Below are 25,329 nucleotides of genomic sequence, written 5' to 3'. Positions count from 1 at the left end.
CTTTATCCTAAAAACTATGCTCTATGTTTGCAGAAATCTATAAATTCAGTCACACAGTTTCATTGAACTCACAATGAAATGTGTGGTCTGATGGGCCTCGTGATGAATCAGATTGTATTTTGCATATTCAGCCTTTTAATTCAAGAAATTGTTCTATCCCCGAATCCACTGTAGCGTAAATATAACAGCAAACGTTCATGTACGACTGTGCTTTTGTGAATGTGTTCACTGAAATAATAATAATTCATTTAAATATCGTGTGTGAGTGTAAGCGAGTGTTCCAAGCAGCTACTGTTGTTTCAATAAAAGCTTTTTGTAAAATTTATTTCACAGTCACGTCAGTCTCATCGTGTGTTAAAAGTCCATCCTCACTCTTCTTCCTCTGATGTGAATTCCTCTTCGTTGTGAGCTTGTTGCTCTTGTTCCGCCTGCACCCGGACTGCAGGAATCACCACACGCCTTTTTCTCGCCAGGGAGAGAGCGATGCCCTTCTCGTAATAAGCACATTCATTGATGAAGAAAGGATAGAGAGGTTCGTTGCCTTTATACCTCAGAGTTTCACCTGAGAAAGTTTGGAAAAGAGGGTCTTCAGGGTGGAGCAGACAGAAGTCTCGGTCCTGTGGGGAAGCACAGCCGGTTAGGTTGATCAGGCTGATGAGCAACACCTGTAAAATGAAGCAACAACTCAAAAAAACAGCTGAATCATTTCAGTTTTTCTCCTTTGCTTGAGCACATTTGTCTGTAAAGATGTTGCATTGTTGTAACAGTTCACACACAGACCCGAACTAAAAGCAAGCATGTCACAGCATAACATATTCTTAAGCCAAATAGAATTTTTAACAAACCCTGCTGCACCCTGCACCTGCAAAAAAAATCTACAGTCATGTTCATTTTAATGCCTGGTACAACTAAAGGTACATTTGTTTGGACAAATATACTGATAACAACAAAAATAGCTCATCAGAGTTTAATTTAAGAGCTGATATCTAGACATTTAACATGGTTTTCTGGATAATAACCAAAAACATTATCAAGAAAATAAACTCTCATGAGCTATTTTTGTTGTTATCATTATATTTGTCCAAACAAATGTACCTTTAGTTGTACCAGGCATTAAAATGAACAAGAAATTAGAGAAAACAAGTGTGGTCTAATATTTTTTCCATGACTGACAGAGACACATTTGGACAATCACCATAGGTACAGCTTTTGAAGTGTACCAACTGTAGCAAGGAACCGCTAAAGAATTTCAGCCAAGCTATAAAAACATATTTCTATTTTTCTAACATGTTTTTTGTTCTGTATCCGATTTTTGTTTTTTTGGCTGGGCTGCAACAGCAATATATACTAAACTCTGACATAGTCTAGGACTGATTGCTTATTGAATCTCTAGTTGCTTAAGATATTTGCAATTATTCAAGTCAGTATCAGCTGTGAATTACTTTTTTTAATCCTCTGAAACCCAAGCATTGATTTTATTTCTGCAGATTTTTCTTCTCCTTTCCAAAACCTCCAGTCAAGCAAAATACATGTCTTTTTTTCCTCACTTTAATTTTAACAAAGCCCAGATATTATTAGGCCTTCATGGTTCAGTGAATTCAAAAAGAAGTGTCTTTTATTGACAAAAAAAAAACACTTTTTGACACAGCACAATAAAGAGCAAATTAATTTGATGAGTTGGACTTTGGCTACTGGAAGCAAAATTGGATATTAATTTATCAGCTGCCTCTTCATCTTAGTTTAGCATAAAACAGCTAGTGTGGGTTTGTATAAGTGCCGTTGATGTGAATTAATTTATATTATCTTAAAAAGTTAAAAAATGCTGTCAAACCCATTACACTTCACCACTACAAGTGATTTGTTATTGCATTTAGTAAACCTGAAAAAACGATTTTAAAACAGGGTCAATGTTTTCTGTTTGGTGAACACACAACCAGCTCTTTGAAATCAATAATGAGTTAGTGATGGCCTGAAGGTCCTTCACAGCTCTGTGTCCTGATTAAAAATGGACACACTGCAGTGACTCACATGATCGCTGCCAAACACCACAGACCTGCTGAGAGAGGTCACGTGTCATTTTGAGGTACTTTACTTACTTTAAGTTAACGCACTTTACTTGAGCCATCTTCTGTTCACCACTTTCAGCAGGAAATATTGTACTTTTTACTTCAATAAATTATCAAACGTGATTTCTGATTTTTCCTTTTATTTATTTGAGTGGGGTTTTTTTTACAATTTTGAATTTTTACTGTTAGTTTTCCAAGGTGTCTGGGGCTGACAAACCAAACAATCAATTGATTAAAAGTTTAAATAATCAGCAGATTAATCGATAATGAATATAAATGAGCTCCAACTCAGCCAACTACAACAGCAAAATCCTGCTTTTACATTAATGCCTGATTAATAGTAATCAAATAATATAATATATTATATACTGTACATCTTGAAAATCAAATTTCACACAATTTTTAAGCACATGGCTTATTCTTTCCTATCGTCACCTTCCTAAAATAATGGCATTTTTGCCCCAAAAAATGTTTTGCCTATATATTTCATGATGAAAAACCTGGAAAAAATGACATCGGCCATTATTTTAAGAGGGTGTCACTATCCTATACCATCCAAGGAGACCCCAGAATATCAGCAATAGAAAAAAAAATTACTACATAATGGTCAAATTATTATATTATATAATCCTTGATTGTCTTAGATGTTAACTAGTTTACATTAAAATCAATCATTATTTTACATATTCCTGATTATACCTAGAATTTTACTTAAGTAACATTTCGCAGGACTTTTATTTGTAGAAGAGTATTTTGCAGTGTGGTTAAGAATCAGTTGAGGATCTGAATATTTTCTCCAACTGAACAATCCTAAATATAGCCTCAGATCTCAAGCAGTCATTATGTTAATATGTTACAGTTTCAACAGAAAGGCATTCTGAAGATCACAAAGAGGAGAGGCTGTTTCTGGTGCCATTACAGACAAAGGCAAAGCTAATTATCAGGCACTATTAACTCAAGCCACCTGTTCCTGTTTTCTACAGTAGCAGCTTATAAGCCATCAGCCTGTCTTATTTTTCTAATTTATTATTTATTCATAATGTAACTTTCTGTTCTTGTAAATCTGTAATATTTCTAATTTTGTGCACAGATGTTTTACGTACAAACATTTTGCACCTGTCTCCTGCTTGATCATCTGGTTGCACAACAGAGAAAACCATGAAAAAGGAACAAAAAACCTAAATGATTGTGAATAAAAATCATATATTAAATCGCAGATGACCAACGTTTTTCAACTCTTCATCAGGGACAATCAGAGTGCCTTGGATACAAATCGCTTTTTTATTTATTCTTAACATTTTGCATGTTGATCAAACCTGCTGTGCACTGATTTAGATTTAGTTAATGACTTGGAAGTGAAGCAATGAAACACTTTTTTAAAATTTAGTTTTAATAACATTAAAACTAAATTACCGGATTCTTTCTATAACCCTTTCACGGAAATGAGTCAAAAATTCAAAGTACAGACGGGAAAGTGTTGATGACAAGAAAGAGAACGATTTGATGAGACATTCTTCAGAAACTTCTCTGCTGAGTGTATAAAAGGATTTACGGTTGGCATGAATCAAGTAAATAGCGAAATGATAATTACAGTAAATCTGTGCTGGTATGAAAATCATGTTGTGGACGTCACACGGTTTAATAATTGCTCTTTGGTATGAAGCCATTTTACAGGAAAAGGCCCCACCCTTTGCTATAAAAGCTAACCGGTATGTAGTTTTATATAATACAATTATAATGCCAGACACACACACACACACACACACACACACACACTTGATTATGTTTCTGAAGACAAAAGGCCTTGCCTCTTTAGATGCCTTTAGCTGTCCGGTACTTTATTGTTTTTATTTATTTATATAGATAATTATAGTTGTCTAGTTATTTTATCCACTCCCTGGTCTATTCAAACTTACATAATTAAGGTCAATAGCGGTTAATTCCAACAAAAGGCCACTTCTTTCTCTTTCATAACAGCTTGAAGCCACAAATATCTTTCAGTCCGTACCTGGAGCTGAGGATGAATGGCTGCTGTGATGTTGTGAGTCTCACTGTCTCTTGGGTAGTCGATGTGGTTGATCATGGTGTACACATCCACAAATCCTCCTTCGAAAATAGTACCTGAAAATACATTTTAAAAAAGCTTTAAAACAAGACCAAAAAAGATGCACAAAGTTTGCAAGCCTTGTGCCATTTTGAGACAGAAATATTCAAATGGTAACCGGAGCTTAAATGCACCTGAGTTGAAGAAACGGACCCAATCGAGCATGTGCTGCACGCCAACTTTCATCGCCGTATAGATGTTTGACCTCACCACGCCGTGGGGCTGCGGGCCGATCTCCATGGCTGCAGAAAATGGATTTTAGATTACTAATTTGCCAGATTATCCCGTATTCCAATGCTTTTAATAAACTAGTGTTGTAGAAAAAGTGAGAAACTTACCAAAACCATGTTTCCCAACTGAATCAAGGGAATAAGACTCTTTATTGGAGACATCAAAGTGGATGTACCTCATTGGTATATCTGGCATCTGCCGCTGAAAATGACATGCCACTTTTAACTTCAGATTTATAGAATTAATATTTTCAGTGTTCCAGTTAAAGTGTTTGTATTTCTTAGGGTTGTATTAGGTACCTAAGATAAGATAAGATATACTTTATTCATCCCAGCAGATAAATTTAGGTGTTCCAGCAGCCAACATACACACAACACAACACAACACAACACAACACAACACAACACATGTATACATACATATTCCACCTATACAAAACATGAGCCCACAATACATAGCCCAGGACAGAAACAGTGGAATGGATGGCCCATGTGCATTAGTAGCTGTTACTCATAGAGAACAGTTACAGCAACTGTGCAAATATACATTTGCAAAAATACAGTTTGATACATACAGTATAAGCAGTTTAAGCTAATGTTTAAATAAATATTCTTCTCTCCTTACTAAAAGGGGAGTCATTATAAAGTGCAATTGCAGTAGGTAAAAAAGTATTCTGAATCTGTCCTTTTTTACTAAAAACACTCTTACCTACAGTGTTACCCCAGTGACCAGGAGCAGCAAAACATATTTCAGCCAAAAAAGGCCCAACAAAACAAAAGATCAACATCATTTTAAGTGTACGCTATATTAGTAATATTTTCACTGCTGTGCCGTCAGACAGCCCTGTTTGTGTTTCCACATGCAGGGAACAAAAGCCGTTTTCTCCACTCTTCAATGCCACCAGACTCCACTGACAAAAACAGTAATTTTACCTCACACAACGCAGGAATGGCTGGTCTACTGCTGCCCCAGTCTGTGAATTTATGTGTGTTATTGTGTGACTTTGATGAATCCAAATTAACTCTTTGAAAAACAAGAAATAAAAATGTAATTATCAAAGCAGCGGTGGACCAGCAAATCTCCTCTTCTCTAAGATAAAATAACTGTTTTTGTCAGCTTTGAAAAAAAGAGCGTAGATAAAGGCTGTCTCATGCAGTGAAAATATTCTAAATATGCCATACACTTAAACAAACAATGTTTTTTGTTGTTTAGGTGGGCCTTTTTATGTTTTGGTGCTGCCCCCTTGCACAGCAGTACATTGCTTTGCATATGTGCCTGCCCTCCTGTCTGCTTCTCCACTGGGGGCGTTTCAGCCACCAGAACAAACTGACTGAGGATAAGCACCTCATACAACCTTACTTCACAAAAACCCAAACTACCCCTTCAAGTGAGCCCGAATCTGGAAGGTTTTTAAACATGCAGGGGTGAACTGATTCTACATGAGTGCATGGAACTGTTTGTGCTTGCCTGCAGGTGTTTGAATATGTGCAGGCTGATCCAGTCGCAGTCAGAGTACGCGATGAGGCACAGGCCCATGTTGGCAGTGGTGTTGTGGAGGTCGCAAACCAGATCCACCGCCTCAGGACTTCCTTTGGGACCCAGCTTGGCGTTAAGTTCTCTGGATCGGATCATCTCATAGGGGGCAGCATCTGACACGGGGCCACTGGGACACAGAGAAACAATGTAGGGTTGCAACTCATCATCAGAAGTGTTATCAGGGCATCATCGACTGTCCTCGCCTTACGTGAGGGTGGCGTGGGTGAAGCAGCGGTTGAGGTCGGTGTCGATGTATCTGCGGCACTGCTGCATGGCCCGCGGGTTGGACAGCACCAGCAGCGCTGGCAGAGGCTCCTTCTCCTCGCCCTTCTCCACCTTCAGGAGCTCTCTCACCAAGTACACCCCAGACAGCTCGTTGCCATGGGTACCGCCACACACAGCGACCCGGTGCAACCGTGGCAAACACACCACCTCGTCTACCTCCATCTGAGAGAGCAGGGTGGAGAAACAGTGGAAAGAGTGCAAAAATGTGAGGATGTACACACCAACAAATGAATCTTTTTCAGACCTCCTGTATTACTGTATATTTACATCCAGTCTCAACAGCACATGCACCGACTGGTTTACATTTTCTCTCTCAATACACGATTTGTACCGCTTTTTATTCCACACGCATCAATGTCAATTGATATCAAATTACACATGTATGTTTGCTTTCCCTCTTGTTTCACTCAGTGGGAGGTATCAGTTACTCCAGTGTTGATGTCACTGGGCATACTGTAGACAACAACTGCAACACAAAGCAGAGATATTGATTTGTGAAACCTTACCTCGCTGTTCTGGCTTGCTGGAAACTGTAAAGGGGCAGTTCCGGCTTTAAACCCTAGAAATGTTCTCTAAAGCAGCACTGAGATGAAAAGTCTGTTTACAGTCTCTTTACCCGAGGGAAAACAGGGCCAACTGTCAGCTCCACATTCACAAATAAGAGATGAAATGAATGACAAGGAATGGTACTGTACATCTTACCCAGTCTACCCTGTCCCTACCCTTCCTCTTGCCTCTCCCCTGCCGTTTACCCTCTTCCACCCTCTCCCAGGCTTTCATGCGGTTTCACTGATTCAGCATTCCCATTCCCTCTCCCTCTGTACAGGCTGTCTGCCTGTTATGCAAACTCTCACCGTCTCTCTACCACCTCTTGTCCACTGCACTGCACTGTACTACACTGTATCGTAGGCAGGGTGTGTCCTGAGTGTGATGTGGTGCATCGCTTTGCTTCCTTTGGTCCCCAACAGCTGTGAGGTCCACTAAACTATAAGCCCCTCCCCAACTCCCCATTTCTCTCTGCCCCATGTATAGGATGGTAGGTTCCAGTCTGCCTTTCAGAAAATTGGCTAAAAATAAATCTGCTGGCATGACACAGCAAGAGAATCGCCTGTGGTGTGTACAGTGAAAGAAACAGCTCTTCTCGCAGGGAAAATAAATAGAGAACCAGCTGGTGATTTAAAGAGAACACAGATTGAATCTTCAACTGTAAATACAAGGAGGTTGATAATAGCAGGTTTAATTCAATGGAAATACATTTTCTTTCTTTTATTGTCAAATGGCATTTTAAACGTGATCTGGTTCTTTTATTCAGAGTTTACATGTTTTCTTCTATGTTGTATACAGCGTGTGGCTGGTGTTGTTTTTTCGCCTTGTGGGCATTTTGTGTTTGTCATTATGACGTAACAGGGTCCTGGAGACACCTGCTGTAGAAGTGGATCTGGTCCAGTTGTTTTTATGCCTGTGAAAAAATTTAGGATCACAACTTTGAAAGATGCAGACATGAAACATCACAGAATTACATCCAAGTTTGAAAAATGGGTAAAGTCTGGGCAGTAAAGTCACTGGAAGGAGAGGGGTGGGGAGTCAGGAAGAGGACAAGACCAACAAGATCTCTCGTCTGTTTTTATTTTTTATTTTGCTGTGTTCAGGATATTCTGGATGTGGCCTGGCTGATACTGTCATTATGTAATGGGTAATGTGATAGACTGAGCTTTTAGTTTAAAAGTGATGCTATGACTGTCATCATAGCATCAAAGTATCCCCGTATTTATACAATGAGCACCTTAGTGTAAATACATGGTACAGCATCCCAGGGATCATCATTTACAACCTGAACATCATGTTTATACTGAAGAAGACTTGAAGCTAATGACTGAGACCATAAACTTATGAGAATGTTTACTGAGGTAATTAAATATGAGAAGTGGGGTCATACTGTTGATTTTCCGGTGGTGCTCCCCCCTGCTGGCCATTAGTAAGAATGCAGGTTTAAGGCACCACTGTTCAGACAAATATCAGTCAAATTATTCAATGTAGGCACTTAATAAGAACATTCAAACTTACCAGCTTATCAATATATATATAAAAAAATATGATTCCTATGACTACAACCTGCAGTTTCTAGAAGGAACTAAGAATACTAATACGCTACATAACCTAGCACTAGCATAGCTTCCCCTTTAAAACACATTAATGATTTCTACACGGTGAATTGGCGAACATTTCTTTCTTTTACTCCACTTTGACCTCTCTTTCACTGTCATATTGTCATATCTGTAGATTCTGTGCTGTGGTATTTTTTCTTAATACGGTCTTTGGTTGAAAATGGCAGCGAGGCTAATTAGCAACTAATAGGCACCAGTCTGACTCAGCGGATACAGACTGTTCAGATAAGCCTGCGATTTGCCGCCTATTTCAGATTAAACTTCACATCTCCTTATTTTGTCTTTAACCTTTTTTTTCCCATTCAGTTTAAAAAAAAATTTAATTACATTTTCTTTAAAAAAAACACGATAGAATATAACTGTAATAAGCTAATATTGGTCGATAAACTGGCCTAGCCCAAAATAAATCAATCCAGGTATACTTTGGTCTTCTAACCCCAGAATTGGCAAAACTTTACCTTATGCAGCTTTATTTCCTGCAATCAACTATTATAAAATATGCAAAACATTTCCATGATAAATTTTGCAGTTTAACATTAAGGTCTGGCACAAATAAAATCAGATTTTAACAAAACATTTGCTTTAACATGAAATTTTGTTAATTTTAGTTTGTAAAAATGCCAAATCAGTATCAATAACAGTTGTACATATAAATAACCAAATAAACTGGAGCATGGACTTGTTTTCATTGGGTTTTATTATTTTATTGACAACATATGTTGTCCCATCTGGAGCTCCTACTGAACATGACGGCAGAAATTCCCAATGAATTGATTTGGCAAGTCTTTGTGTTACCTTATTGATAATTTATGTAAATGTTGGAACAAGATTAAAGGAAAAGCATTTGTTTGACATCACAGCATTTGTTTATTACAGATTCTTTTTCTTTGTTAATACAAAATACTGAACAATGTCATGTGTCCCCTCTCAGTTAAGTATGGAAACTCCCTTTTTTATCTGAAAATGAAGACAGTCCTCTTCCAATAATATGAGGAACCAAAAATACAAGAAAAAAACTACCTTACAGTTATCAATACTATATGAATTTCTTTACATTTATAAAATCATAGTTATTTGCAATGCTTTTAAATTCTTTGTTTCTTTATTCTTCATTTTTAAGTACACTTACAAACAAAATTATGAAATTCACACACCCCCGCACATACACATTATATCCCATGTTTTTGGTGTCAAAATGTTCTTGCATATGTATGAACTCTTCAGCAGATACACAAAGGTTTATTTTTACCACTGCATTTACTTTTGTTTTCTTTGCTCATTTGTCTGTGTTCTTCATAACACACGCAAAAAATATCACACCACATATCTCACACCATTTTTACTGCCATGTAACGTAGTTACCATTCACTTTACCTGCAAAATGGCTAAAATATTCCTCCAATATTGTGAAAAGGGGTCATTTCATTAATTGTTATTTTTATAAAACTGTACTAATGTGAGATTTTCCCAGCACCGGAAGAAGCTTTTTGCCATTTTGCAGCTCTGTAATCTTTTGTTCCCCTCAACTACTTATTTAAAGTTTTAATGTTTGTACAAGAAACTAGCTACAAATGTCAGCGTCAAATCCACTCAGGTGTGATGTAAATAAAGTGAGAGCAGGTTGCTCAGTTCTAAGGCCAAGAGAAACATGGTTTTGGCCTTTTGGCCACAACAATTTCCATCAGGCCTTTGTGAAGAAGAAAAACTCTTCTAATCATATAGTATGACAGTGTGGAGGTTCAACCAGTATTTTTTTTTTTATAACACAGTATACTGCACAGTGGCAGTGTTTTAAAGTGATGGAAGAGCAGATATGCAGTCATACACACAAGCACACTAGAACCTTCACTTTGTTACATTAAGACACTAAATCAGAGAGAAAAACAAGAAATCCTCGCTAACGTCTTGAAGGCCACCAGTCGACATTTTAATGAAATTATTTTTATCTTATTTATATATAAACGTATATATTAACCAGGTCTTACCGCCCATTTTATTAGAGTTATTACCAAAGCACACAATGCTGTTGATGACAACAGGAACACTACATTATCTCACAAGTTGTTATCAGCACGAAACCTCTTCTGCTCCTAATCCCAAAGATTTGAGCAGAGAGACTAAAAGAATGATCTACTATGATTGGAAGCACTGCCCATTTATTTTCCTCCCCCTTATGCTTAGCCTGACTCGAGTCAAAGCAGCACCAACAATTTTATTCCAGTCCCTTCGGTTGTGTGAAGGGGGGCGGGCGCTAAGACTCTAGGAGACAGGAACCAAAATGGGGCGAGGGAGGCCGGAGGAAAAAACCCTGCTCCCCTTCTGGATCAGAGCGCAGGGACCGTCCTGGAGATCTCTTAGAACAGAGAACCACTGGAGGGACGCAGCCGTCCAAGTGGGAGGGGGGGGGGGACAAGCCACCAGGCAGTTAGATGGATCAGTCTCTTCAGGGCACTTCGCAGTCAATGCCGAGGTCAAAATATGTCCGGACAGCCTTCCCAGGTGCCGCGGTCCTTAGCTTCCCAGTAGCCTCCCTTATAGATATGCACTTGCTCACCTGTGATCCGGTCCTCGCAGCGCTCGAACCAAAGTGCCTGGTAGCTGTCATGAGGCGCGCCTGGAAGAGGGAGAAACGGTGTTAACAGACAGAAAAAAATAAAAACAAACCAGACAGAAGATTCAAAAAGATCTGAAAGCATGTGGCGGTGGCAGAAAAGTAGTGAGAGATGTACTTGCTTTTTAAGGACGGATCAGTAAGAGAGTCCTCATCGACAGCTTTTGGAAGAGAAAAGGGGATCACAGAGAATTTTTTTTACCCCTTTATTCCATGATTTTCCCCATGCAAGGCAGAGAGGATTACAGACAAAGTAAAACACACACACACACACACACACACACACACACACACCTCTCTCACCTTCTTCTGACTGGCTGGAGGTGCGTTGGCTGGCAGCTTCCCTCTCTCTCTCCCGTCGAACGGTGCGCTGCTTCTCCTCCAGCCGCTGCTTCTCCGAGTTGGCCTCGTCCCAGCGGCCGTCCTCCATCAGGCGCTGGTCGGGCCGCCGCCGGCTGTCGGTGGGCGCCACGCCATCCTCTGACTCGTTTAGGGTCAGCGCCAAGGCGGTGAAGTAGTACATGGTCTCTGCTCCCTCACTGTGGTCGAGCAAAGAGTAGGAACTAAAGTCATGTTGTTACTGATGGGAACTACAAATCATTTATTCTGTTTTATCGCGTTTTACATTTTTTGTTTGCAGCCTTTTTAAATGTTTTCTATGTAAATCACCTCAAGCTGAATATTATGTATGAAAAATAAAGTTTATTGTTAATATTATTAAAAACAAGATTTTTTAACACTAAATTAGTAAACATGCAAAAACAAGCCCGAGAGGTAAATAAACTTGTGTCTGTGCAGCACTGCAGCTGCATTTTTTAATGTCTTTTCCTATTTAAGATTATATATATTCATGATTTATTTGGTACCGAAATGTAAGACAAGACTTTATTTATCCCGTAGTGGGGAAATTTAGTCGTCTGCTGACATGACGAAAAAATCAGCAATGTGTTATGAAATAAAATGTTCAGAGAAAAGAAGCTGATGTGCTATTTTAAACAGCAAATGCCCTAGAGTTAATGGGTTTGACTGGTGTTTACTCATCTACTGACAGAGATCTGGTTGCCTCGCAACCTCTGCTCAATTTTCTATCCTAAATTTAATTTCAGCCTCTTGCCTCTAAATGAACAGATTAGTGCTATATGATTCCTGGAAGAAACCAAAATATTGTACTTTTTATTGCTGCCAACAAATTCTAGCCAACATTGCGTGCAATTCTTTATGGTTAGAAGCTTTATTCTAAATGCTAGTCTGTCTTATATTATAAAGACCATAATGTACTTACGGTAGAGGGTTTCTTCTCCAAACCTCTCTGGCTTTGAGGGTTTGATAGACCGTCTTCTGTTTGCCCTCGGTGCCGTTCTCTCCTCCTCTGCTGCTCTGCATCACCCGGGAAAACTCCATCTTCTCATCCCACGTTCCTGACAGCACATAGTGGGCCTTGCCATCCTTGTCCATCACTACACCGGTCACCTGAAGAAAAGGAGGGAGAGAGAGACAGTAAAGCATCATGGGTCACTAAACCATAAGCAGGGTTCGTACACTTTAGCAGTGGTCAAATTCAAGCATTTTTCAAGGACTTGCAAGGTCAATTTTGAAGCTTTTCCAGTATCTTACACCTGTTGTAAACTGCATGTTTTAATGTTTTAGATGAGTACTTACATACTGAAAGGGGAGATTTCACTGAACCATACCAACAGAGATGGTATTACACTTTTAGGAGGAACGCTCTTCATTTCAGATAGGCTACTCATTATTTTTTATTTGGATATAGTCAGATTGCAAGAGAAATACAATAAGAATTTCAAGCATTTAATCCAAAATCCAAGCACTTTTTAAACCTTGAAAATACAACATTTGAATTCAAGCACTTTCAAGGCTTTCAAGCAGCCGTACCAACCCTGCGTAAGAGACGATCTTTATAGCCGCACAAGAGCATATTTTTCTTTCTTCAGAGAACATTAAAACATCAACACAGTAAAAACACAAGTAGAAAAAGTCTTTGCGTCACTCTCACCTTCCTGGCCACGTCTCTGGAGAAGTAGCTGTACGGAGCGAACTTCAAGTGGCAGCGGTCTCCGGTGGTGTGGTTCACCACGTCTATCTCTCCAGACTGGAAGAGAGAAAAGAAGAACACTTGAGTATTGCAACGTTTTGTTTTGTGATACTGCACTGTGTCTCAAAAACACACTGATTATTAGTTAATAGTTTCCATGCAAAAGAAATAGTAGCAGACTTTTAAGAGTAGGGAATGTTGTAGATGCAGATACAGATCTTACTGCTGAGTGTGTTAAAAAAAAAAAGTTGCCTTTCTATGGAAGAAATGGCTTATCAACTTGTTGTTTTTAGTAGCAAGTGGAAGAAAATATTGATTTATGACACAGTGTAAAATGCATATGGACAGACTGGATATGGATACTCCATGGCTGTTCATGCTATGTTTCATTTGTCTACTTTGTTCTATTTGTCTATCTAACCAGTTGGAAAAGAAAACAAGTTAAAGTGTTTAATGTATTGTATGTACAAACAAAAGTCAATAAACAAAACAATCTCAGTGTTATATGTACTTATCCACATGCATGTGTTCTTTCAGTGGTGGAAAAGGTTTTCAGGTCCCTTACTGAAGCAAAAGTATTAATAAAACACTGAAATTTCTTCCAAACTTGAAGTACAAAGATATTATTATTATTTGTACAATTTTGTAAAGATTGAGCTCATTTTAACTACTATTATTATGTCATGAGGTTTAATTAAAAAACTAATCTAATCACTTTAAATTGTTTTATGTTCAATCTTGACCTGAAAATTAACTAAAGCTGGTGACTAAATGTAGTGGAATAAAAAGTGCAATATTTGCCTCAGAATGTACTTTCTTTATAAAGAAAAAAAAAAGAAAAACATTGTATGCATTTAATCCAATAGAGTGTGTTAATAAGACAATAAGCAGTAATGATCATTCTTGACTTGGGTTGAGCTAAATGTGTGTGTGTTACAAGTAAGAGCTGTGTGCAAAGATGAGCAACCGCTGTAATGACTAATGTCAGAGTAAAATACACTCAAATCTTGATATGAGTTAAAAAGCTTGTAAAAGGATGTTTGTGAAAGTTATAATAATTAAAAGTATGATTTTTTTTTAAAAAGGAACTGAACTCTCATCCATATATATTGGTAGCAAAACACAGGAAGTCTTAGTTCCCAAATAAGGTAACATGGAAGGTAAAATTCTGACAGCAGTAGATATTGGAGCCTGGCACCAGAAGCACCAAACAGGCCTTCTGGAAAACCACCACCAGTAAAAACAGATGAGATCATACAAATCATCACCTAACTAACCCACAAAATACAAATATAAAATACGATGTTTTAGAACAGACACTTCAGTTTCCTGTGGCTGCAACCAAGGAACTCATTGAGTATTGATCTCTTGACCTTTGCAAGAATAAAACTCTACTGCTTCAAACTGAACCACTCTCCTGAAACTTTGTGCCTCTATCATTTTTGAGACTCAGATTTTGGTGCATGTGTTTTTGACACATGGTTGGCCCTCAGCCTGATTAATCTGGCCCAGGAGCTTTGAAGCTGCCTAACTTGCCACGGCACTATGAGTTTCCATATAATCTGATATTAAAAATTGCAGTAAATTGAATTGGAGCCCCTGTACCATGACACGTATTGTTTCGTCAGATTCTTGGAGAAACACAAACCTGCTCTACTGTTCCCTTAAATTAGGAAGAGTCATTAAATGTAGAGCAAGAAAAACAAAAAAAATGCCAAGCACTGTAGCAACCTATGATGTAATAATTTCCTGATAATGTAATAACACCTGAAAATGTAATAAAATTTGCACTTAACTCAATCAAAAATAAAATAAATATGCATATACAATATACAATATGCTGACTGATAGAATTCCAGCTCAGATAAGCTCCAGGTAAACATTCCTCTTCACAGATTTCTAACAAATCACTTCCTCATCAACACAATCACAAACCAACCAAACAACTTCCTGAAAATGGAATAAATTCCCAATACCGGTAAAAGTGTTATTACATACCAGTCAGGATATTTTCTTACATTATTGGTGAAGTTATTAAATCATATATATAAAATTATAAGTTTTATTACATTTTCGGGCGTAATTACATTATCAGGAATGATTGCATTATAGGGTGCTACAAACACTCATTAAGAGATGTCTATACATGATGTGATATGTGTTAATGTGGTGTTTTTAACTGTCCGTCTCACCTGATCGATCCACAGTTTTCCCACGATGATGTTGTGCACCGTGGTTGTCACTTTCTTCCAGGTGTAGTGATTGTTGCCCTTTTCAAAGATTGCATGAATAGTGCCTGCAAGGACAGACAGCACATACGTAAACAGATGAGTTTCATGTGACAATACAAGCCATTGTTTGTTATTCAAAGGTGTCCTTATGATAACCTGCCATTAAACAACAGGTGTAACTGCTACATTCCTTCACCTTTATTCACCGATCTCTCATAAGGACGCTCTAATCACAGGTTTGTGTTCAGGAAATAACTGAGATTTCCCCATCACACCCTCAACAGACGTCATCATCAGATTGCAAGGCATGATTAATATGTGCAGAACCGGACTGCCACTTACCCAAAGGCATGATGGAGAGGTATTTGCCCCTAAACTTGCTGGCAACAGTGATTTCCTGCCTCAGGGTCCAGCCACGATCAGAAATCACATGGTGTGCTGCTGCAGGGGGGTGGTGACTCACCTGAGAGAGAGAAATGTGACGCGCATTTGTTTAAAAATAGAACAAAAAGTGGTGTTGATGATTGTTCTTAACAGATATGAATCACATTTAGTGTAAGTATTCAGACACACTGACCTATCAAGTATAAAATACGCGGTCATTATCCTGCAGGGCATGAAATCCCCACTGTAAACCTCAAATCCAATTATAGCACTCATCTACAAAAGGATTTAATAGTTTCTCCCACTTGCTAAATCCCATTTAAAGCCTTTGTGACTGAATTAAACCAGTCATTACATATAGTGTATATATAAAGAAGCTCATGGCCTAAATATAGCCTTCTCCACAGCTGCATGATCACTGGATTTGCTGCCTGAAAGCACAATTTATTGGATTAGTTATTGGACTGGTTATATTTTCTTGGTCTTCAGGAATAGAAACCTTTCTGCCCGTCACTAAGCCTCCTTTCTGTGCCCTGAAAATGCCCCCACAAACCACTTCTCCGCTCTGCTTTTACCCTCTGAACCCAGCAGCTGAACAGCAGGGGGAAAGTTGTCTTTCAAAAAATAAAAAGAAACTCCACTGAACATAGCCAGAAAAAGGAAATGCAGAAAAAGATTTCTGCATTTCTTGAACTGATCATGCGTGATGAAAGCTTCTGTCAGAGTGAAAAACAGCGACATTTAATCAAAATCACTGTATCCTACATGTTCCCCTTTACAATATCCAAAAAAGAAACTTTTTACAGTAACAAGATCCTGTACAAAAACACGTAATTCATTCAGCCAGGAATGACATGACAACTATGAAAATAAAAGTTGCTTTTTCATCTTACATGCCCAAATATGGATTTTATTTAAAAATACTCTCTATACTTTCTTTTATTTCTTAGAGGTTAATGCCGCAACGCTGTGACCACAATACTTGTAATAAAGAGTTTCAATTGTTACCACATAAAAGTTGCAAACAATGATTTAATCACGCATGTTTAACCACTCGTCTAACCATTAATTATGATTAACTTGCTCATCTATTGCTATTTAATTGCTTATTTAGTTTACGCACATGAATGCTGCTTCTGTGCAACCTTTGCTCCCCAAATGCTTCAAAAAAGGAAGCAAAACACGGTCAAAATGCTGAGCCAATTGGATTTCTCAAGTCTTCCTTCCTGATATTCATTCCTGGTTCAGTTTCACATCCTCCTTCGTTGGAATCGCTCTATCTATCTCTCTCTCTCTTTGTGCCTTTGTTCTCTTACCTGCTCGCAGAGTGAGCGGTAGCCGCTCTCTCTCCGGCGGTCCAGCTCGTACGTCTCTCCCAGCAGAGGGTTGAAGGGTTTGCCCGTGCGGTACACGGTGGTGGAGTAGGACGACACGGAGAACGCCGCCACGTAGCACATTTGCTCCAGTGAACTCTGGCACTTGGAGGCTTTGTCCAGCAGCTCGTGGTACTCCAGGTCCTCCGACAATCGCTGCAGCATGGAGATGGGCTCGTTGAAGTTTACCTAGAGAGCGGAAAGATTCACATCAAACTTTGCATTCCTTCTCATTTAAAATTGAGTAAAGTTAATGTCTGCTATCATGGTCTTTCCAAGCAACATACCTACATACAGATATCGCAATAAAATAACACTTTAAACACATAAATTACATTATAAATTAAAATATAGCCTTGCCAATTTTGTATTTTCAAGGCCAATATTAATTTTTGAATGTTTATTACACATAATATAATCGATATTATATGAAATATTTATAAATACATATACAATCCATAAAGATATTAAAAAATATAAATACTCCTATGATAATATATATCAGCCATGTCCAATTTATCCATATAAAATGTTTGAATAATAAGAATACTGTAATATATTATGTATATTTATTATGAGTATTGTATTTTCAGTCCTTGTTATCATGATCATGGCAGACCAGGACCATGCTGATTATGTTTTTTTAATCTTTTTGTGAATTTTATCCAGCATAGATGCATTGTTTTTTTGTAAATACACAATCTTGATTAGTGAATTAGATGCTTTCTGTTGAATTTATGTCGTACGCGTCACAAATTCCTTGCAATCGAGGTTGTGTAATAAACAAAGGCTGTGACGTTTTTAACACGTGGTGTATGCATTAGAGAGCAGATAGCCGTGGTGGACAGACAAATAACAGCTAAATAAAGAAACCTAAATAAAGATCACAGACAATCTTTATGTAGATCTCCAGTGTGTCTTTTCAGTATAATAAACAGCCGCACCTTGTTTGCTACTGATCTGTAATTAACTCAATCAGAAGAGCTATTTTAGCCTCAGATGGCTTTTACAGAATGTTGTTGACCTGGTGGTGGAGACATGAAGGCGATCAGTGTTTTGGTTCAACCAGTGTCACAGGAGCAGCTGCTGCCAAAAGTCCATCATGTACTTGTGTGATCTTGACACGCTGTTGTTAGCTTATTCGCATAAAACATTTTTGTTGTAACCACACAAAGACAACAAGACAAAAGAGCAGCCAATGGCGTTAGAGAAGAGATGAAACCGCCTCAGGCCCACAAACAGACTTCCTCCTGGTCACGCTTGACGGGGAGCAAAGAAAACACTCACAGGCATTGGGATCTTGGACAGCTCTTTGCCAATACAGTTCTTCATGATGCTCCACAGGTTGAGGGAGTAGTTGGGTTTGTCTGGAATACGCGCCCGCCTCTTCTTCAGGGGTACCAGCTCCTGAGAGGGAGACTCTTGGTTCATCGCTAGAGGCTCCTCATTGAGCTAAAAGACAGAGCATTTAGTCAATAAACAGTTTCTGCAAGTAATAACGCTTTCAAATGTTGTCGTTTTTTGACGCGTTTCTGATCTGATTTATTATGACAGGAGCACAATCACACCTTTAACCCAAAACATATCACCAAAATTACATTAAATTGTCTGATTTTAAAATTTCCGTCAGCCCTTGAACAAAGCGTGTGTGTGTGTGTCAAACACCTCCATCGGGAAAAGTAGTGACATTTTATATAAAAATACATTATTAATATTATCTATTCTACATGAAAAAGCTGCACTAAACAGAGAAAAGCCATGAATGACTCAGCTGGAACCAGCAGTCATGTGACAAATACTCTGTGATTTGGTTACACAGAGCAGAGAGGAGAGGACAAGAAAGAGGCTGTAAGAAAAGGTTGTAAAAATGTAAATAGTTCAATATGTAGAGCATGTGGAGCCCCCATATTTTAATGTCTTTAACACTTGAAAAATGTTGTAAATATAGATTCAAGTTTCTAACCCCAATTTTTGTAACTTGAACTTAATTTAACTTTCAGTGTTTTTTCAGAGAGCTGATGTTACAGAATCGACCACCAGGCAACAGGTATGCAATTTCCAATAAAAAAACGATGATAAACCACAGCAGTGACGCAGTCTTCCAACAGTCATCTGAGAGGTCAGAATGAAACATACCGACTGATCATCAGGACAAATCTCACTGTTGAAACCGCTGACATTACTGCTTGATCTTCTGTAAAGACATAAAAAAAAACAAAGAGACTCTTGTCAGTGATCTGGAAGATATGTGGTTATGAGCCAGCTGATCAAACAAGGAAATGGAGCACAAACTGGTTCAACTGATACTTAAACTCAATCAATGACAGATGGGAAAGTTTGAAAGCTTCAACCCATATGACTTTATTACATCTGATGCCAGCAGTTCATACAAGGAAGTGGGTTGAAAAATAACCACACTGAGAAATAAATCTTGTGGGAATTTATTCTAGCAAATTATTTCCTGGTTTGACTGTTTGTGCTGTGAACATGTGTCTGTGGGGTGAATGACTTGTGCACTGACTTGTGGAACTGGGGGTCTGCAGGGACAGTGATGAACTCGGGAGCCTCTTCCATGGCATCAAAGAACTCATTGTCGTCGTCCTCGTCGCTCGCCTCACCTTTTCCAGGTCCTGTAGCACCTGAACAACAAACAGTTCAGTCAGTTTCTAATACAGAGACTGAAAACAGATTAACGGTTATAATTAAACCCTATTCATTAAACTTTGGAGTTTTTTCTCTCAAAGATGATTATCTTGGAAACTGCCCTACAAAGACTAACTGCAGTAACTCAAAATAAACTCCTTCATGTCTGATTTATCTTGTGACAAAGTCTTGGATTTCAATGTTGCTTTATTTCAGAGAAATTATGATGTGAAAATTGCACTAACTACAAAATCCAACTTAATACCAAAGCAGACCGCAGTAATTGCACTGTGTTGTATTTCTTCATTGTGTTGAATAGTGAAGACAAGAATAATAGAAATGATACGTTTATTTGATAGGGAAATTATTATCTAGATAGTGATTAAGTAATAAAGTGAGATATAATTATATTAAGACTAAAATATAACATTACTTTATAATATTAAGTCTAAAATACACAAATCCTTGAATATAGTTGTTAAACACTTTTAAATACACTTCTAACAAAATCAATTAGAATTTTTTTTTTCACTGAAAACAAAATATAAAAGCTGAAAGAAGACAACAACATTATAGTTACTGCACTCTGTTTTTGCATCACTATTAGAACCTTTTAGAGCAAAACCAGAGTGCAGTAACTACATTTTTGGGGTCAAAGGTCAAATAAATCGTCATGACTTTTGAGCATAAAAATGACATCATCAATACATGTAGAAATAAGAGTCATATCAATTACCTACATATGACCAATTTGGCTGGCCAGTTAAAACGTGTTAAAAAAACTTTAAAGCAGTTTTTCTCAGTTTTACCTTTTTTGCGTAGTAACTGCAGCTAGGCTTTGTAGGGCAGTATAGAGATTTAAACATCTAGACTGAGGAGGGCAGGAGTTCCCAGAGTGACAAGGAAACCTCTGACCGTATCCTTACTGTAACTTGGTAAGTGTTCAGCATCTCACTTTTATTGTCTGCTGTTGCATTAGACTGTGCAGCTCCTCTGAACGCTCGCTCCAGGTGGTTGTGCTGCTTGGCCAGTTGCTCTAAAGTCTCCTCCAGCCTGACCCGCTGCTCCCGCTCTGCTTGAAGGGCCTTCTGCCATCGCTTGCTGTGAGCCTGAGCCAGCGCAAGGAAGTCTCGGCACGCCTGAGAGGAAAAACATCAGACAGGGTCAGAGATTAAACCCAAAGATCAAATGAAATTGAGCAATTTTGACTATTTCATTTGGCCTCAAGACAGTCCAGGTTGTCTTCAGTGTAAATTCACAAGGCCCACTCTTATTAACATATTATGCATAAAGAGAAAGGCGACATGCTGAGAGAGGAGGAGGCACCTACATTAATCATGGCATTAGAGGTAATGCGGAACAGCGTGGCCCTCTCTGTCACCTGACGAATCTTATCCCCAGCCTCTCCAGTCAGACGCAAACTGTCCAGTTCTGATAAAGACCTGAAATAAATATGAAAATGTGCAACATGGATAACCAGTTGGGTTAACAGATCATACAATTACAACGTAAAAGGCCACAAGAGTCAAATTCAATAGGTTAATTTCTGAGTATTATATGGGTGTTTTATTCTACAAATCCACAATTGAATTAGACTTTCAATATTTACACGAAAATTTAATTGAGTATCTTTTTTATTTCCAGTGCTTATAGCTGTCCTATTGTGAGATAATCAGCTCTTGTTTCATAAAAATCAAGAGATCATTTGTTTTATGCCCCGAAAACACATTTTTAAGCGTGATATGACATATTTTTGAGCAATGTACCACACAAAGGTCAAATTTATCCGTCGCCTATCCTGCTTTAGAGCCCAATAATTAAAACTGAAGGCTCATTTCAATAGATTTTCAATTCAGAATTGAAATCACAACAACTCTAATTATAACTTGTGCTGTTTTGTCTGTCAACTGCAGTGTTTGTTTATCTACCTGCTCACCACACCTACACTTAGCACGTAAAGGTCAAAGCAGCAGTAACATGCAGTGATATGATATTCTGGACATAAGGATATCATTCCCAAAAAGGTTTTGCAATGGAGTTATCATGTCAAACATTAGCGTGTGCATATTTGAATTACTTTTGTGTTTTGGACTTTTCATTGCTAAGTAAAAGATAGAAGAGACAGGAGAGACTTTGGACTGAATAAGCAAGAGTGAAGCAAGAATAGAGCAAAAGAGTGTTAAAGCCTGACCTCTGGAGGGCAGAGCCATGCTTTGAAATAAGGTCGTTGCACGTGCTGAGATCCTCCACCTTGCTGCCTAGTGTTCTGAGAGCAGACTGAACTTCTGTATTCTGTGACCCCCCACCTTGTCCAGGTGCCACCGGCGGGGATGATGAGGAAAAGTCATCCCCCGAGTCATCTGTTAATAGCCAAAGCAACAAGAAAGCACAAAAACACGTTCACATGACCACAACTGCCACTCTCAGTGCACAGAGCAACTCCTTTTTTTCCATCTGCCTCTGTGTTTGTGTTTTACCTGACTCGGCCTGCATGCGGGCCGCCTTAGCTTTGGCCAGTTCTAGAGCAGTGATCCAGCGCTGACGTTCCACTTCACAGCTGGCCTTCAGGTGATAGGTCTGTGCCCCGCCGTTTGAGATGACAAAGTTGCAGGCGTCATCCACAGTGATAGTTGCTGTGGCCAAGTTGATTGTGCCTCGACACGTGTGGCCCATCTCTGCTTGGGTCCTAAAATAAATCACATGTGTTTTATTTGACATTTTGGGGAATATTTAACTAAACTGAAAAACTGTGTGTACTGTGATTATAATATTTCAACTAAATTACAAGGGAAACATTGATAAGCTGTCCTTTGCTTAATGGTCAACTGGTTGTTTTTATTAAACAGTAGTTCCAGCAGATAAAAACTGCAATTTTCTCTCATGACATAATCAATTCTTTCATCATTTTATCCGTTTTACAGGAACGCGTACCTGTAGTATGACAACAGTCCATTACTCAGGACAAACCACCTCCGCTGATAACCTTTGATGTAATTTGTCCACTTGAACACCCATCCTTTGTATGTGTCGCCAGCAGGAGTGGGAGTGGGGGTCTTGGGCTCCGACATCACAGCCCCCAAAATTAAAAGACAGATTTGAGGAACCTTAAAGAGAAAAGTTCATAATCTTAGAATTAGCATGACAAGACTTGTGCTCTCAGGAAGGGCTGATATTGCTAAAAAAAATATTAGTAGACTGTCCAAAGTTAACCAGTAAGTGTGTCAGTTCATTGTGTGACTCATTTTTAAAGCAAAAATACCCCAAATATAATTCTCCAGGTTTCTTAAATGTGGATAGTTGCTAGTTCCTGTTATATAAAACTGATTATCTTTGAATTCTGATCAGACATTTTAATACAATATATTGAGCATTGAGAAAATGCAATAGGCAATTCCTCCTATTTTCTGAAATTTTGAGGCTGAAATTATTAAATGGGAGAATAATCAGCAGATAATAAAAAGTGTTAGTCACAGCCATCACAACCTTTTATACAACCCCAGTATTACACCAGCATTACTGGTGGTTAATATTGACCTTTGAGAGTGGTGTGACAGGTCAAAGTTTAACCATGGAATCAATACAGAGTCACTGCTAACATATTTTAATGACAAAACTAGTGTCCATGCTGGAGAAAGATATGCATAAAAAAGGGACTGACTCTTGATTAAAACACCTTAATGCATATCGTGTCTCCACAATTGCTTATAAACTACATATTATTAACTGGCACATACCAATAATGTATTTTATTTTGTGTTATGTTATTATAATGATCAATTTGGATGCAACAGTTGTGCCATAATCACATGAGCGTGTCATAAACATGACATGGGATGTGTCATGAACATTAATGACACTTTGAAGTAACATTAATGCTCATGATACTTGTCATGTCATGTTTCTGACAGACTTGTGTGACTCTTATGTAGACACCTTCAAAATAAAGTGTTACCATATCTTGCTTAAGTCACAAAGGCATGTTCAAAAAATTGCCTAATTCATTTATTTATATTAAGTTACATAATTTACACACAGTGTTATTACTATGTCAATAGCCACCCTTTGTTACATAATTTGAGTGAAATGATCAATAAATGTCATATGTTACACTTTTGGTGAAGTTTTTTGTGTTTCCTGCAAAACTTGAAAAAAATGACTTAGGCGATTATTTTAACAGGGAGACGATATTATTAATTGGCACATATTATTAAAAAAATGTATGTTATTTTGTGTTATGTTATTATAATGATCAATTTGGATAAATGCAACAGTTGTGCCATAATCACACCAAAGAAAACAAAATGAAAACAACATATAATTGATAAAAACTTCTGACATATGGATGAGCTTGCAACAGAAGCTAACCGACGTTAGCCGCAGTTTGGGTAGTGGGAGTCACGGCAACAGCACGTAAGAACAAGAGCTAGAGTAAAAAGAAACAACAACAAAAAAACACCAATTTGACATGTCTTCTCGAAGTTTACCAGCTGACGTGCAGATTTATAATACGGCACAAGCAACATGCACCGCTAAACAATCGTTAGCTTGCTAGCTAGCTTTAAAACTCGCCGATGGCTAAATGTTTACCTTGACGTGTCCGAAATGTGAGATCAGGCAACCAGACACCCGGTGAAGTCACGGCTAACTTTGACACCCATAAGCTACTGTACCCAGTTAGCTGAGGAGGCTAACTAGCTAACAGACCAACACAGAACAGCTAACGATTAAAACAACTCAACTGAGGATGTCGTGGACAACAGCAGTGTGGCTGTAAAATAAAGTGACAGCAACGAGTTTCATTAGTATCCCTCAATAATCGTGTGTATAATGTTCATTCTACAGCTGCGTACGCCGACAAGAACCTAAAGCTAGCTAGCTACATCTAACTAGCCTAACGTTAGCTCGCTGGTTACACCCGCCCGGTGCAACACAATCTGCTCCCGTCTAGAAACACATAGCTAGAAACATTGTTTCCCGGTTGGCTGAGTTTTTTTTAATTTTTTAAAAATTATTTATTTAATTATTTTTTTCAATGCTTTATTGAAAATTGCAAAAATAAACATTTCTGGCACGTTTTTCACAGTACATACCTTGCATAAGTGCAGAAAAGAATGCTAGTTGAACATCAATCAACAGTAAAACGTATAATAATAACATCAATATTGTAAATTCAGAGCAGTTGAAATAAAATATAAATAAATACAAAAATAAATAGACAAAAATAAATACATATAAAACAATCTAAATGTTGTTTTCAATAAGGGGGATTCGAATTAGTTTTAACTAGTCATTTCAGTGGGGAAAAATGTTCAAGATATCATATAATTTTTCGGTTGGCTGAATCAAGCTTGCCAATTTCGATGCCTGGCCGGACGAAACCGGCATTTTTCCCTTCAACGTAATAGCACTTTGTGTCAATATTTGTGACATAAAAACAATTAATAATGTATGTCTCAATCAAATGCTACGGAAACATACATTCTGTAACTATCTATATGGTTATATATACATGTACGTGCGCTGCTAATGGTATATTATCAATAAATTAACCCACATAGCGTTTACGGCATTAGGTCTATAACGCGAATGTGTTTTATTTTGGAGGATACATTTGGGAACACATTTGATTGTATCTTGCTACCTTGAC

The 25,329-nt window shown here is 38.1% G+C and overlaps 2 protein-coding genes across 3 annotated transcripts; both read right to left on the bottom strand.

Annotated features, from left to right (window-relative positions):
- Nucleotides 1-318: 318 nt before the first annotated feature.
- LOC131989745 (N-acyl-aromatic-L-amino acid amidohydrolase (carboxylate-forming) B-like) lies at nt 319-6,932 on the bottom strand. Its single transcript, XM_059355058.1, has 7 exons — nt 6,729-6,932; nt 6,146-6,384; nt 5,869-6,064; nt 4,509-4,602; nt 4,305-4,412; nt 4,075-4,187; nt 319-617 (listed from the first exon to the last, which is right to left on the bottom strand). Exons 2-7 carry the CDS (start codon nt 6,382-6,384, stop codon nt 369-371), a joined length of 999 nt encoding a protein of 332 aa, XP_059211041.1. The 5' UTR covers nt 6,729-6,932; the 3' UTR covers nt 319-368.
- Nucleotides 6,933-9,230: 2,298 nt separating this feature from the next.
- Nucleotides 9,231-24,619, bottom strand: LOC131989827 (oxysterol-binding protein 1-like). Of its 2 annotated transcripts, XM_059355167.1 has the most exons (17): nt 24,270-24,619; nt 22,614-22,786; nt 22,160-22,368; nt 21,874-22,042; nt 21,013-21,124; nt 20,638-20,821; nt 19,561-19,678; nt 19,176-19,233; nt 18,327-18,491; nt 16,983-17,228; nt 15,625-15,745; nt 15,244-15,347; nt 13,013-13,108; nt 12,281-12,468; nt 11,302-11,537; nt 11,121-11,159; nt 9,231-11,001 (listed from the first exon to the last, which is right to left on the bottom strand). In XM_059355167.1, exons 2-17 carry the CDS (start codon nt 22,748-22,750, stop codon nt 10,859-10,861), a joined length of 2,325 nt encoding a protein of 774 aa, XP_059211150.1. In that variant the 5' UTR covers nt 22,751-22,786; nt 24,270-24,619; the 3' UTR covers nt 9,231-10,858. The 2 variants fall into 2 exon arrangements, with proteins under 2 accessions (XP_059211150.1, XP_059211151.1); XM_059355168.1 differs by lacking the exon at nt 11,121-11,159 and having other exon boundaries at nt 24,270-24,618.
- Between the last annotated feature and the right edge of the window lie 710 nt (nt 24,620-25,329).

Source organism: Centropristis striata, chromosome 17, assembly GCF_030273125.1.
Source record: "Centropristis striata isolate RG_2023a ecotype Rhode Island chromosome 17, C.striata_1.0, whole genome shotgun sequence".
NCBI lineage: Eukaryota > Metazoa > Chordata > Actinopteri > Perciformes > Serranidae > Centropristis > Centropristis striata.
The sequence above is the reverse complement of the archived record's forward strand: the minus strand, read 5'-3'. Positions and strand labels throughout refer to the sequence as shown.